Raw genomic sequence first — 16422 nt, forward strand, 5'->3', positions numbered from 1 at the left:
CTTGCCTCCAGGCATTGGTGTTCAGAATGTGTCGCCTCAACACCTGACATGGGCTACTAAAGTCTCCACATACTTGTGCTTGTCAGTTAGAAAGTAAAAGAGAGCAATAGAGAAAGACTCTGCCTTCATACTAAACTCCATTAACATTGCTGAGATTGCAAAGTTAATAGGTTTTTCTGAGTTACAAAACTCAGAGGTTTCACAGTGTATTTCTAAAACATAGTAATAAGATATAGGATACCTAATTTTAATTTTATCAGCCATTTAAGTGAGCATTTACTGATCTGATAAGAACACAATAGCCCAGAGTATTCATTCATTGGAAACAACTTAGAGTATTTTTTATTTATTTTACTATTTATTTTACTTTTCTTCTGAAAAGAGTTTAAAACATCAATTTATTACAATTACTGGCAATTATATACAATTAATATAGGCATAGGCTCCAGCCTATTCCACTATTGGATTAGTGGAAGAAAATGGATCTTTCTCATACTAATATCATCCTGTACTACTACATATAAATATGCTTTTTTTACCTGGCTGATGCTAATTTCCATCTTGAGGTGAGAGAACTCAGAATTTAAGGTGAGGTTCTGAGTGTGTTATACCTGCTGGAACAGACCCCAGGTGTGGCTTAGCTTAGACTCTGTGAAGTCACTGTATCTAGCAAAGAAATTAATCCACCATGCCATATTTTTTTTCATTTGTCTTTATAATTGACTTGATAACAGTTGTATTTACTAAACTACAAGATACTCCCCCCCCCCCCCCAGTTTGTCAGTGTTCTTAGGGACACATTTACAGAGAAAAGAAAATTAGCATAATGCTGCAATAAAATTAAAAAAAGAACTTTGACGCGGAGCGGAAAGTTGTGCAGGTGAATTAATATCAGTGCAGCAATTTATAAACACAGATGGACTCATTTCTTTAAAAAAAAAAAAGATCACAGCAACCTATCAAGACTAATGAGATGCCTGGGATGGGAGACTGCTAACTTCACAAACGTACAGCACAGAAACACTTTATAACTTTAACACCTTACGTTTTAGCATACATTTCGCTGCCAAAACAAAAGAGATATTCAGACCAGGGAGAGAAGCAGGAAGACAAAATGATATTCTCTGATACAAGGGCAAAATCTTCAGTCAGATTCTGACCTCACTCAGGGAGTGCTCAGTAAAACTGGGAAGCCGTTCTCTGGATGACTCCAGACAGCTCAGACAGAGTGCGGGATTCATCTTTTCCACTGCATAAATCTGTGTGTAACAGCCCATCACCAATTTTTGTGCCGTGAAAGGGAAGCTCCTACAAATACCTATGCAATATGGCTGCCCAGAGATCTGACTGCATCGTTTAAAAAAAACAAAAGAAAAAGAAAAACACTACAAATTATTAGAAATAAGTCTGTATGTTAGTTGCATTACCCAAAATGTCAGTGTTGAAGGGTTAAAAGTGATTGGTCTTACTGAAGGATATGAACAGGTCTCTGTTGTAAATGAGACATTGTGTCTCAGTGGGACTATCTGTATAAATAAAGGTTAAGAATAAAACAATTAAGTTGTTCATTATTACAATTTTGTTAGATTGAGAGTATCATGTTTGTTTATGATTGTCTCCAGTGCCGGTGCAGGGAGAACAGGCTGTTTCATTGCAGTGGACATCATGTTAGACATGGCGGAGAATGAAGGCGTGGTGGACATTTTCAACTGCATCCGAGAACTAAGGTCACAACGAGTCAACATGGTTCAGACAGAGGTAAGTGTAATTATGGAAAATAGATATAAATCATAGGCAAAATATCAATGACCATGACAATTTGCATATTAATGATCAAGCAACTGACCTCACAGCCCATTGTTCATTCAGTGCGCTGGTTTCAGTTATTGTGCAAATGTACTGTTTATAAGATTGGGGAAACCTGCAGTCAGCTGAGACTGAAGAAGTCACTTGGATGAGTGACGAAACATTGAAGATGCTACGTCCACATGAACAGAATCAACCTTTTGGGGCATAGGCAAAATAATATCTAAACACAGATGATGTTGAGTCTAGTTGGTCAAAACAAGTGGGTGTTCAGGTACGGCAGGCTGCTGGCTTAGACAATCATGAAAAGTTATGCATTATGGATTTTTAATTTTTCAAATAAAGTGTGGAGATTTTTGGTTCATGTTAAAATAAATCACCAGCACCTATTGTAATTATTACTGACTTGAGTTCTACAGAGGCTTTCCATCAAATTTTGATGAGCACATACTGGATACATTAACAAAGCATCTAGATACATTGCACTGAAGAAAAAACAACATTAACGTTTATTCCCTTTCAGTACCATACGTCATTTTGACTGCAGTTGTAAGTTTGAGATGTAGCATCGCAAAAAGTAAGACAGTATGGAGTATCCCAGGACTTCTAGCAGTCATCTATGATTTAATGCAGTTAGATTATTATATATTGAACATTAAACATTAAACATTCCCTAAATATCAGATGAAAACTAGTACAAAAACTCACACAGATATGGTATGCACCCAAACAAACACAAATTCAGACATAGACAATTTTAGGAGAGTTTTGTGTCAATATGTGTATGCAATAGCTGGTAAGGAATATCAGAGATGAGATGTGACACCCCAGTCAAATGGATTGTATTAATTTATTATTTCTATAACAGATGACACGGGAGAGATTTGGTATATTGTCTGGTACTAGGGTAGTCACAACTATACAACAAGTTAAGATTTGAAGTGGCCAAGCATAAATCAGCACTGTTCAGTATTCCCAAAATACGGATGATGTTTCCTAAAACGTTCTGTCTTTGCTAGCTGGGTACTTGGGTTACTATCCTTTACATGGTGTCGTAATTTGTTCTAATTTAGTACTATCAAACGTTTTAAAGAGTCTGCATTTTCAAATGTTGGGTATTCCATTTTGGAACAGCAGCGTTCATTTCTTTTCTAAAGCTACCTTAAGCCGACCTAATCCGTTCCGCCTCTGCATTCCATTTGTGTTACTGATGAAAACCTTGCATATCCAAAAAGTCAACTTTTCCAGGAATAAAGAAAAACAGCCTCATTTTCAGACTGACAGCTCAAGCTCAGAGTATGAAATTGACTTTTGAATGGGTTTTAGAAGTGCCAGGTTCAGAAAAGTTACCTAGGGCATCACGTTGAGTGTTTTCAAATGACAGCAGTGGTATAAAAGCTAGTTTTGTGTATGTGTGTCTGTCTGTGCACATTCACGTGTGTTTTTATGCCTCTTGATACCAAGTTAAATGCATCCTGCCCTGTCTTTTGAATATGTGTGGGAGCAATTTGTGTCAGTGTTGAAGCTGCTTGATGCTATTATAATCCTGCTCCACACAACACAAAGCAATTAATCTTTTAAAAGGCACAGGGGAAAGAAGAGTGTGCGTAAATGTTTCAGTGAGTATGTGACGTGCATGTGTGTATACATGTGTTTTTGCGCGCAAATGTGTCTGTGCATGTCACTGGCATAGGTAATGGCCAGGAGAGGTCATTTCAGTGATGCTTTTAAAGCCTCTTCTCTGCTCCAAGGGCAACAATTAACATTCAACAGAGAGAGACCGAGAGATAAAGCGAGAAGCAAATTGAAAAAGCGAGAGGCAGCAGACAAACACAAGTGTGAGAGGAAACGAGCAACAGAGAAATAAAAACGGAGCCAACCCCAGATAAAAATGCACCGATAGGGGGACAGAAAGAGAGATAGAGGTAAATTAGCATGCACGGTGGCTGCTGTAGCTCATGGTAGCTGATGCATTTAGCGCAAGCTAGTGATTTGGAAGACAAAGAACATACTTGAGCCAGACCACAGAGGCACCACTAGCAAAGCACTGTGCCCTTTTAAATCACTTTCAGGCTCCCACAAAAGCACAAGCATGCAAATAATATTCATACACAAAGCAAACAAAAGTTGTGTTCACATTGGAATGTTTGAGTTTGTTGTCAGCTTGAAAAGACTTAATGCAGCTTTGCCCGACTGCATCATCTATTCCAGAGCTGTCATTGCTTACAGCTACTGTGAGGCACTGTGGTCCAGTCCAAGGGCTACAGGCAGGTTCAGTGCTGTTTGCTTGCATAAGCCAGTTTTGTATTTCAGTGAAAGAAATTTTGACTCCAGAACTCATTTTGCTTTGGTGCAGGAGCAGTATGTGTTTGTTCACGATGCCATCTTGGAAGCATGTCTGTGTGGAAACACAGCCATACCAGTGTGTGAGTTCAGAGCCATTTACTACAACATCAGCAGGTTGGACCCACAGACCAACTCCAGCCAGATCAAAGATGAGTTCCAGGTGAGCACGCACATTCACACCCGTTTGTCTTTTGTCATTTTTGGGAACACTCGCCACACGTGCATTTGAACAACACCCTAGCTGATAATGTGAATGTGTGGGTTCAAGTTAGATTGAAGGTTCAAATCATTGCTTTTCTGCCCGTCAGACTCTAAACATAGTGACCCCTAGAGTTCGTCCAGAGGACTGCAGTGTGGGTTTGCTACCCAGAAACCACGACAAGAACCGCAGTATGGATGTTCTACCAGCAGACCGATGCCTTCCTTTTCTGATTTCTGTGGATGGAGAGAGCTCCAATTACATTAATGCTGCATTAATGGATGTAAGTTTTTGTTTAAATGTCTGATTATGTATGTGTAAGCTTATCATACTTTGTATTGTGCTTTTTGATTGTTATTCGTTTCACCATTCTAGAGCCACAAACAGCCAGCGGCCTTCATAGTTACTCAGCATCCTTTGCCCAACACCATGGGTGACTTCTGGAGGTTGGTGTTTGACTACAACTGCTCCTCCATTGTAATGCTCAATGAAATGGATGCAGCACAGGTACAGGTACACACACAAAAAAATTCTACAAACATGTTCTGTACTTATTTTTGTCTAACTAACAAAAATACACTAGACATCAGCACCTGAAACTGACTGTACTATCAGATAGCCTGATGAATGTATCAGAGTTGATTTTTTTATTTACTCTATCACTTGTCTCTCCCATTTATTTCTATTTATTGCCATTTGTAACTGATTTGTAACATGGGCTACAGCAAGGATTCTTAGCTCATGGATCTGGCCAAGAAGTAAAACCTGTCCCACTTACTGGAAAGAAATGTCATGTGAATGTACTTGTTCTAACTGGTGGACTTCATTTTCTCCAACCCATTCTTATTTTCTGCATTTTGTCTTTTTCTTCCAACCTTTGTGTTTGTTTTCTAAAGTTATGTATGCAGTACTGGCCAGAAAAAAATTCATGTTGCTACGGCCCTATTCAAGTGGAGTTCATATCTGCAGACATCGACGAGGATATCATCAACCGAATCTTCAGGATCTGCAACATGGCTAGGGTACTAAACGTTTACATATTTAATACAGTACTTCTTTTATTTTATAGTTAAGTTATAAAAAATTTTATGAGATTAGATGTTTTGCATGTAGAACATCTAAACAGCTTCAGTTTGTCTTTAGTCGGTGTCCTGGAACACACTTTGATAATTTCTCTTTTTTTGTCTTCTCTTCTCCTCCTTGACAGTTTTCAAATTACGAGTTCATGGCTAGATTTTGTGGCGCATTGCTTAATTCAAAGTCATGGAGCGCCTTTGTGTTTTAAGGCCTCTTCTTAATAAAATATGTGTTGTGGATTTCAAGGGACTCTATTATTTGACAAATGAAGCACTACTTTCCTGACACTTACTAGGAATACAAAATGTGTTTAAAGTTCAAGTAAAAGCAATAGATAGTGAAACAGTATACCGTGGAACACACCATAACAATACAGCAAAGACATTTTTTCATTGCATGCGACCTTTACTACGCAGTAGGCAGTTGGCAAAAGGATATGCAGCAAGGCTACCTGAGTCCTGGTTTGGTGACTACATAGAAAAAATGATAGTGATGTTGAATGTGGTAGAATAATGACAGTTGTTTTCTTTTTAACTCTACCTTTTTATCCTCCTCTTCCTTTTCTTGTCTTCTCCAACCTCTATGCACCTCTGTTCCCCTTTCACTTCTATTTCTCCTTTTCTTTTCCTTCCTATCTTCCTGCCTCTTCTTGTTACCCTCTTTTCATCTCATTTTCTAACTCATCCATGACCGCTCAACTCTAGTGGTGCCTTATCATCTGCATGTTCCTATGTATAGCACTTGGAGAACTCCCCGCTACCCTGCTATCTATATTCTCTCTCTCTTTCTCTCAAACACATCAGCGGTCTAGTGTGAAATGGCTCATATCATTGCCATAACAGCACATCCCACACTGCGAGTGCAGCTCCAGCCTAGCCGAGTCTCTATCGCCAATCACTTAGCCATCAAATGAGCAGAGAACAGTGAAAAAGTGGAAGGGAGAAAATGTTCGCAAGAAATACATGACAATACAAAGAAATAGGGGGAACAGACAAGTAGAATGAAGACACATAAATGCAGGGTGCAGAAAATATTTTAGATTAGTGTTAATTGGTATAAGAGACTGGGTAATTTAGAGAAAGATGGACGTAGAGTAAAGGAGAGATGGAAGGGGAGAAAGTACATGGCAGGTGTACTGAAAAGACAAGGAAGGAAAAGTGGTATAAAAAATGATACTGCTGAATTTGTTTGGTTTGTGTGTAAATGTCAATGTGCATATGCATTTGTGACAAACATCAGTAAATCAGTCTGACAGTGATGGTGGATTTTGGTATTTTACTTGGTGCATGCCACTTGCCTTGGGCTAGACGACTGAAAATGTGCCATGTCTGCCATGAAATTGAATTAAACATAACAAGCTAAGGTCTTTGTTGAATCCAAGCCTATTTCTTTTGAAAAGACATTTGTTCAAAACCAGGAACTAATTGGAGCACAAAAGCCTGATTACATACAAAATGTGTTTTATGTATCAGTTTAACAAAATACTTACTTGGGTGGCATGAATGGCAGTGTCTCACTGGAATAAGGTCCTGGGTTTGGATCCAACGACTCGTTTTGTGTCCTTCTCTCTGTATTGGTATTATGACTAGCAACCTGTGCAGGGTATGCTGCTTTTTGCCCTTTGCCCAGTGGGATAGGCTCTAGCCTCCTCATAGTCTGTAACCAAAAAAGTGGCTAAGAAAATGAATGGATGGATAATATTACCAAATAAGACCACAACTGAAAAACCAACTCTGTATTTGTTATAGTTGACCAGCTTTTCATCCAACTTTCCATATCATTTAAGCACAAACAGACCTGTTAGATGCAGATATATTTTCTAAAGTGAGCCAATGGGTTTCATTGGCCAACTTTGGTCTTAATTCTGAAAAACGGTAGCTTTAGCAATATCGCTGTGCATGAAATTGAAATGGTTCCATGGAATTACAGCATGATGTTGATTGTTGTGATAACAGCTATGTCAGCAGTGATCAAAACCCTAATCTTCACGTTTCTCTTCTTAGCCACAAGATGGTTACCGCCTGGTGCAGCACTTCCAGTTTATTGGCTGGCCAGCCTACAGGGACACACCTCTCTCCAAGCGCTCCATCCTGCAGTTGGTCAGGAGATTGGCTAAGTGGCAGGAACAATATGACGGAGGAGACGGGAGGACTGTGGTACACTGCCTGTAAGTATAGTCACACAGACACATGCAGACACAAATAATAGAAAACGTGATGAAATAGTAGACTGGAACAGTCACTGCTCAGTGAGATAACAGATCAACATAAATGGCAAGACAAATCTTCCCTTAGAGTGTATGTTTGTGACAGACAGAGAGGGAAGATGATTATAAAGTAAGCTGTGCACTTCTATAAAAGAACACATACACACTTTTAAGACAGATATTCACACACAAAAACACACTTTTTGTAGTTTTTGTACATGTTGAGTACCATTTCATGCTTTATGTTGTTCCACTTATCTGTCAAATATACACATGCCTCAGACTCAGCATTAACCTTGTGCTTGAAAGCCATATATATTCACTATTGATGTCAAAACGTCTGAAATGTCGGTTCATAAATGCTGTGAGACTTGTTATGAATTATCTTCGTTAAATATAAATGAGGCTCATGGCTTAAAAAGCCTGGAATGTGTCAAGTTTTAAAGAGGTCATCATTCATCTCTATTGTTATGTTTGGCTGTGCTGATGCATTATGGATCACCCACACGTCTGCTTGTGCATGCTACATTCAGATGTCCAGGTTTATTCAGTGTTTGGTACGGTGCTACTACTACTTCTGTTTGTACCAAATATATTTTAAACAACACTACACAATGTTTATTATACTACATAGATGAATGTGTGTTGGTATAGAAGTATAAAAACATAGCTCAGCTCGATACGAATTCACCCTATTTGAGCAGAGCAAATGAAGCTGATAATGAGGGAAGGAAACAGAAGCTGTAAAATCTATAGAAGAGAGAACTGCTAACAGTAACGTGTGTACACAGACACTGCCTATCTGTGGTGCTCATCCAATCAGCTCTCTGTGTAACAGCTCATTGGACCAATGAGGTATTGATGTGGGGTTTTTTGTTTTTGTTTTTTTAACAGTTTTTTGCTTATTAGCCTTTTCTTTCTTCACGTAACATAAAAAGAGGCAGACGTAAAAAAGAATAATTTTCATATCCTAGTTCTGAACTAAATTTACAGATTGTAAGTTATTTTTGAACATTTAAAAATAAATGTCCGTTGTAAAATAATCTGTCACTGTCAAATATTTTGTAAAGCTCTCAGTACATGGCTATGACTGTCATCCTTTTTCTGCCTGAAAGCCTAAATGGTTTAAGGCTGAAGCTTGTAACAGTCTACACTGCTACGGAACAATGTGCAATTCAGCTATTAGCCCTTATATGGAGAATAAAAGTTTAATAACTGGTGTCATATATGTTAGTAATCACATGCTTTGACCTTCATTTCAAATAACCCTGTCACCTATAGATATAGATATGATATTAATTTGAGTAAACTCTGTCAATCACTATAAATTAAATGCTCAAACTGGTATTTTAAAACACATTCTATTTAAATCTGCAACACGTTTAATTTCTGTGAAATTAAAACACTAGCAGATAAATTAAGATAGGAAGACCATTTGGGGACTAAATTCTTTAGTTATGCTCAAATCCAGTAAATGTGAGCGACAGAGATGTAAGCTGTCTCTGCTTCTGGCTGAAGACAGCTACACTGGCTAATCAACCCCAGCTATTGATTTCACAGACTCAGTAATACTAGCGATAAGTAGAAACATGATGGTTCCATCAGTAGATAGTGAAAATTGATTATTTTTCTGCTCTTCACTTGTCCTGAAGGTTGGAATTTGATGCGTCTTTAATACTGAGCACATGTCTTACTTTCAACAAGTCACACTGGGAGGAGCTTTTAGAAAATAGTGAGGAGTAGCACACTTAATTCAGCAATCTGCGTTTGCTGTATTTATCTCGAGTTATATAGATATATATTTTAGATAAAGCGAAGTAATAAAGATAAGGTGCCTCTTTCTAACAAATTACTCATATTCAGCATGCAGCAGTTCATATCTAGACTAATGTGATTTCAAGTATGCCACAATTCATTTAAATCACATAGGAATTTATCTCATACAAACCACTTAACCACCAACCACTGACTGTCAGATCCTTTTCGCAGTAGATTTAGTTGTAATGTTTTGGATTTTGGTTTTGGCCGCTTTAAATATTTCACCTGAAACTGTGGATGAAGTAAACGCTAAAAGTAACCAATAAACAGGGGATGGCATCTAAACAATTTGGACTCCAATATATTAAAATGATTTTTTCAAAGCTCAAATCACATACCATACACAAAGGCGAACAAGCAAATATCAACCATTTATAAATACCTTTAAAAGAAGTGCTAACCCACCCACTATAGTAACCCATCTCTTCAGAGAAACTGGATGCACAGCTACTGCAGGTCACTTTCTTCCTAATATGTTCATCAATTCAGTTTGTTTTAAACTTTATGAAGATGTAGTTTGCCTGTTGCCAAAGAGTGACGCTACAATTTTAAACTTGTAGTTTGGAAAAATTTAAAATTAAAACATCTATGGGAAAAAATTAATGCTTGTTGGTGTTTGTTAGTCAAAATGAGTATTTTCCTTGCCCCCTGATTGCCCAGACTTTGGGCAATTTAATTAAAACAAAAGTAAAATTTTCTAATTGCCTAGGGTTAGAGTTGTAGTTAGCCATCACTGATGATGGCTTATCACCTTAGGGAGTTGGACCATCACAGTTATAGTCAATACTATTATTATTATTATTATTATTATTATTATTATTATTATTATTATTATTATTATTATTATGACACCCCTCTTCTCATCTATCATATCAAATTTAGTGCAGTGTTATATTAACCAAGAGTGATGAGCCAAAATAGTGTTTTATCCATTTACTGATCTGAACACTAGCATTAGTCTAGAAACAAATTACAGCAAATATTCTTTTTAAATCAGCCATATTCACACAAGGCTCCTGTAGTCTAGCTAACACAATATAAGGTGACTGCAGTTGAAGTGGCTTTTTAATTTTGTTTGACGTCAGAGATGAACCACTTTTCAAATCTGGTATGTTTCTATGAAGATGTAAAGGTTACTCACTTTCCTTGACTGTTACTGCTACTTGAGTCCTGACAAGTCTGAAAAGTTTCATTTTCTGGTTGTTGTTCAGTACTTCATAATGTTCATGTATTTTAGCCCTAAGATGTATTTGACAGGACTAATGTAAAATGTATTTGCTTTCATTTTTTCACCATTACTCTAGAAATTAGTTTCTGACACTGAAGCAACTGTCTGAAATTTTAATCTAACATGAAATCAAGAAGTGCATGAGCAATACTTTTGCTTTTTAGTTGACTAATAACTAATGAAATTCAAACTAATGGGTGTATGTATGAAAAGGAAGAATTGCAAGCTTGCAGTCTGATATTATTGTATAAGTGGTTCTGAGACAGCAACAAAAACTTTCCATATTTATTTTTAACCTTCTGAAGTGCTTCTAAAAAGCTTAGATTATAGACTTTCTATAAAAAATTCAGTCACTATCACTAACAAAGGTATTCCGAGTAGACTGCAAGCTGTAGCCGCCTTGGCATTCCTAATGCAGAATAGGTAGGCAGTGGATGATTTTTCTGATGGCTGTCACTCCACCTCGCAGTACCTAAATGTTTTATTCAGTCTCAATACTGAAGGAATTCAGCTGGAACCAAGTGAGATGGGAAAGTCTGGAGCTGTTTTCATGGTGGGTGGTCTGACTTTTCACTGGCAGAGCACTGACTGCTGATTGGGGCATATAGCCAGTAAACACACAATATTTAAATATATATATATATATATATATATATATATATATATATATATATATATATATATGTATACATAAATATGTTTGTGTTGCTGGATCACTTTATACAGATGGCCCTTTGTCATCTATATAAAATGTTCATAAAGGCTTTTATTATTATTTTGATTTAAGTCAAACACATTTGTTCAAATTTCTAAAATCCATTAGTGGCCTCTTTCTGCATACAGTGGCAGGTTTCTTTGTACTGAATTCTCGCTCTGTCACTTGCTGTCACTCTCTGTCCCTTAAAGCCTTTTTTCTCAACTCACATTGTCATACTTGTCACTTTTAATGCTAAAGAAACATCTAATATCTCCAACTTGGCTTTCAGGATCCTATTTACTCTCTACAGTGACTTGTTTTTCTGAGAGCTAATTAAACATTGTTTAGCTTTGTAAATCTGCTTTTTTCCACATTCTGTCATCTATACAGGCTACAAGAAGGAATATAACAACATATATCACCAAACCTAATAATTTTTCCTTATATCCCCTTAAAATGTTACAGGTTACTAAACAGAAACCATTCGTTAAATACGTCACAACAAGCAAACTAATTTAACCTCTATAGCCTGTTTTATAAGCTTTATTAAATTTCCAACTAGTGTTTAGGGTCCATACAATTTCAGGACATTATCCAATGACTGTCCTGGATAAGCAGTTAGGAGAATACCCCACAAAACTTTTCTAATATTCTCTCTACACCTGTATCTTTCCTTCATCTCATTCCATCCTGCTTTCTTTTTGACCTCACTATGATTTTCTTGACCTCCAGCTATGTTTCCAAAATGGTGATGATGTTTAATACTGAAGAGCCTCTGTCTCCCTTTCTCTCTTCATTTCTTGGTTCTACTCCTTTGTTCCTCCTCCTTTACAGAACTGGTGGTGGACGTTCTGGAACTTTCTGTGCCATCTGCAGCATCAATGAGATGATCCAGCAGCAGAATATTGTAGATGTTTTCCACACTGTTAAAACCCTGAGGAACAACAAGACCAACATGGTGGAGACTATGGTAAGAAATCACAATACATACGTTTTTGTCTCTGTGGTAGCAAACATGCAAGTATTCTCACACTACCAAAAATTTGTATTCACATACAGACAGGTCACAGCTGTTTCAGTGCTTTTCTCATCTCCTTTGTAAAGAATTTCTCAATTTGTTACTCACACCCATGAACACCTGCTCACAGATGCAAGGTAAATGGATTATAACAGGCAATGTTCAGTATTTGCCAAAGCTTTAGTCCTTTAGTGGTATAAGTGAAGATTTAATTGTGATTGGCTATGTTTTTTGGGGTTTTATTTGTTTTTTTTGTCACCATAAAGCAAAGATGTGGGTAAAAAGTGCTGGTGACCCTAAACTTTTTAAAAACTGGCTTTAAATTCCTAAAGGAGAAAAAGGTAAAACTGAGATGTCTTTGAGGTGATACCTCATGGTGTCATGGTGTTCTGGAGTGGCATAATATTCAGAGATATGTCAGAGAGTTGCCTATGGCACCCATATGATCTAGCTCCTCCAATCATGTGATTACCCAAAACATATTTAATGTATGAGAAGAATGAACCAGTCGGACAACTTGAGCAGGAAGAAAAAAGTTGTACAGAAGTCTTATTTACAGCTATGAAATTCGATTCCCTTGGATTACTGTTTAAGAATAGCATTTATGTAAATAGTACCGGAAATGTTCAAATGTTTTTAGTTTGTTATCAGCAGCTACTTAATCTTGGTAGTAAGCAGAACAGCTTCGCACAAAGTGTTTTACCATTCAGTGAAATTAACAACAAATAATGTAAAGAATTCAAATAAGTATGGATTTATTTGACTCTTTGTTTTTTGTCAGTCAAAGATTAAAAGTGTTTCATTGTTCTTAATTCTTTGCCAAACATCCCAAACCATGAAACCATCTGGACATCGCACGTCATCACAGCTAGAGAATGATGACAGAATTGTTCATAAAGATGTGGCATTGGATTAGTTCACCCACATACTGCAGGCCAGCCAATCCAATCCTTTGCTGTCTGGCTGAGGCCAATATTATCTGCTATGCTGATAATGTTATGATTCTCAGTTCATGAATTATGACTCATTTTCATTGGTAAATATATGGAAATTGTGTTACTGTGTTCTATACTCGTCATCGTCGGTTGCATATTATGTTGTGAATTATATGTCACGAAATTTCATTTTTTGGTTTTGATTACAGTGCTCCAGTACTTTTTTTTTTATTTATAAATAAGTCAATATTTAGTAAATAGTTATGAGCGTAGAGTTTGGTTTTATTATACATGTTTGAAGTTTAAAGCCAAGCTGGGAGTGCAGCTATACATTTATATTGAGAGTTTGAGGGAAACAAAGCCAAATTTCAAGAATTTTCTGACTTAGCTTTGCTCGTTGTTTTATTTCTACACAGGAACAGTATAAATTCTGCTATGAAGTGGCTCTGGAAGCGCTCAACTCCTTCTGATTGGGTGTGGGCTAAACATCTCTATTCCCAATCGGCCATTTGTCGATGCCTGCCATTCTCAACGCAACACTGGGAAACACAAAGGGCAATACTGCTTTGTGTTGACCTGAATCCGACTGACTGAGCGTGCCTGTGTGTGTGGGTGTGTGCACGCACGTGTATGTGCTTGTATTTGAGTGCATATGCACGTGGCTGTGTGTGAAGAGAGGGCATGCTTGCATATTTGAGGAAGTCTTTATCTATATGCGTGCCTGCAACAACACACACAACAAACCTGTACAGAAGAGGGAAAAGGCAACAAACATGCACACTGGTGATTTTAATGTCTGTTTGCTTCAGCAAGACTGGGGACTTTATATGCTTGTACAAAGAAAAAAAAAATATGGTAAACAAAAGACAAATGTTTAAAAGACGCACCACTTTTACTCCTCTATTTCTCTGTCCTCTCTGCTGGGCTGTGATGTGACTATTGTACAGTATTTCCTTTTTAGATATATTCTACGCCTTGAATGTTGTCTCCCTCTGAAGGCTGGATGCCCACTGGAAGATTTTTTTTGGTAACTCTCAAAGGGAACGGAAATGTACGTTTTTTTTTTGACCATGACTCACTCAGCTTAGTTAACTCTTTTTTTTCCCTTCAAATTACATGCTGATTCCCTTTTGCCAAGTTAAAAGTTCGTTTGAATTATACTCGTAATTCTGTAATTGGCCTGAAAAGAAAATATGTTAGCATGGTTGTATCTTTTTTATAGTTTTATTTTCACGGAGTTCAAATGTCAGAAAAACACAAGAACAAAAAAAAATATATAACCTACAATAAGTGGAGTCAGGGACACTGTGAAAAAAAATAACAGTAGAAAAAAAGGAAAAAAAGAAACCTGCCTTAGATTTAAGGCCAAGTCATGTCTCTGTTCTAGCTTTTTTTCACTGGGACAGTGGTGGTTTCATAAATGCTTTTGGAAGGCTTAAAAAAGACAAAATTAAAATCTTATTGTGTGCATCCACCCTTGCTGTAAATAGGATAAGACAACCACAATCAAACAAACAAACAAACAGGCAAACATCAGCAACTGGTACGTTACAAATTAATGTGATTTCAAAACACTATAACTCTAAAAAGTTAATGTCACTGTGTTACCATACCACAGACCGTCTCCACAGAAATGTCAAAAAAGCCGACATATTGTTCGCATATTGCACATTTAGCTAATGCCGCCGCATTCAGAATAACTTTTATAAAATTTGACTTTTTTATTATTTATTTATTGTGACACTTTTGGTACAGAATATGAAACAACCAGATAATACTTTGTCTCTAATATGATAACAGCACTACTATAATTTATTGAAAATGAGTCCCCAAATTCCCCATAAAGAAGTCAAAAATGTCCCCCCTCTAAAAACTACATAAACTATAACTTGCACTTTTGCATGTTTGTCCATTTTGGAACATTTAGACTTGGAATTCCTGACATTGAACAGCCTGGGGTAAATTCAAAACTGAAATCAGTGTTTGGTCATTTTATAGCAATTTGCTTAAATGTGAAATTGTTCAATAACTGAGTGTAGCTTACAGACGAATTAATCTACTTTAGTGTTGATGACTTGATTTTAACCTGGTCTACAGTGTTGTGAGTAGTCATTGATATTGGGCCACTATTTGGGTCTAAAAAATAATCATTCAAATGATAAGAAATGAGTTAAACCTGCTGAGATTAAGAAAGGATTTAAGAATCCTTGATACTTAGAGCAGACTGGTAAAGAGTTCAGTAATTCTATGTATAATTCTACCTATAATAAATATCCAAGCTAAGGGATTGGGCCCATGTTTCCCCTATAACCTATGATTTAAAAAGAACATCACAAAACAAAGAGACAGGCCACATTTACATTTCTTTTATAATTAACGAATGCTTTACGTCAAGCCCGCTGAAATATACAGATATTAAAAATACATTTGAGAAAATCACTAACAGGAAATGATTTCAGTTAGTGTTTGACCCCAGGTTGAAAGGCAGTTAACATGGCTAATAGTTTAGATGCCTCTGCACCTTAAAGAACGTGTGGGAGTGTGGGAATTAATGAGAATTATGCATGGCATTGACCTCAGCTTCTCATTATCTCCTACTCATCTGGTCAGACTCTTCTATGCTATCCCATTTTCCCCTTATCCCAAAAGACTAAACCAGAATCTCATGTTATAGATACACCACCTGTATTTATATGAACAGCCTCTGAAATGTGTTGAATCTAAAGGTGATACTATTTTCAGATCTGTTTTACCTCTCTCTAAAACACTGTCATTCTAATAAAAAGGACCAGACTGATGGCTTAATTTTCAAACACTCAAAAAATCAGACTACTGAAGTGAATTATCTTAAATCCCAATGCATTAAAAATACATAATTGTCACCAATTACCTGATTTACTTTTTTCCCATGCGAGAAAGTACGAACATTTTTAGATGCATTAGATTTTTTAGAATGATTTCATATAAAGTTCAGCTTCTGATGAACTTTTCTTTTGTTAGGAAACATTTCAGTGCTTATGGCAAGAGCTGACATACTTGTAGTTAAATGTTGTAGCAAACTATTCAATCTGTGCTTGCGTTGATTTATTTTT

The 16422-nt window shown here is 36.8% G+C and overlaps 1 protein-coding gene across 11 annotated transcripts in view; it reads left to right on the forward strand.

Moving 5' to 3' along the window:
* ptprt (protein tyrosine phosphatase receptor type T) overlaps positions 1 to 14562 on the forward strand; it is a 326863-nt gene extending 312301 nt beyond the window's left edge. For all 11 annotated transcript variants that reach the window (XM_026167280.1, XM_026167283.1, XM_026167281.1 and 8 more), the window contains 8 exons: positions 1623 to 1758; positions 4163 to 4312; positions 4461 to 4634; positions 4727 to 4858; positions 5248 to 5373; positions 7432 to 7595; positions 12212 to 12347; positions 13747 to 14562. In XM_026167280.1, the coding sequence (XP_026023065.1) occupies positions 1623 to 1758; positions 4163 to 4312; positions 4461 to 4634; positions 4727 to 4858; positions 5248 to 5373; positions 7432 to 7595; positions 12212 to 12347; positions 13747 to 13800 (1072 nt within the window). In that variant the 3' untranslated portion in view covers positions 13801 to 14562. The remainder of the gene's footprint in view (positions 1 to 1622; positions 1759 to 4162; positions 4313 to 4460; positions 4635 to 4726; positions 4859 to 5247; positions 5374 to 7431; positions 7596 to 12211; positions 12348 to 13746) is intronic.
* Positions 14563 to 16422: the final 1860 nt, after the last annotated feature.

This window comes from Astatotilapia calliptera, chromosome 5 (assembly GCF_900246225.1).
Source record: "Astatotilapia calliptera chromosome 5, fAstCal1.2, whole genome shotgun sequence".
Lineage (NCBI taxonomy): Eukaryota > Metazoa > Chordata > Actinopteri > Cichliformes > Cichlidae > Astatotilapia > Astatotilapia calliptera.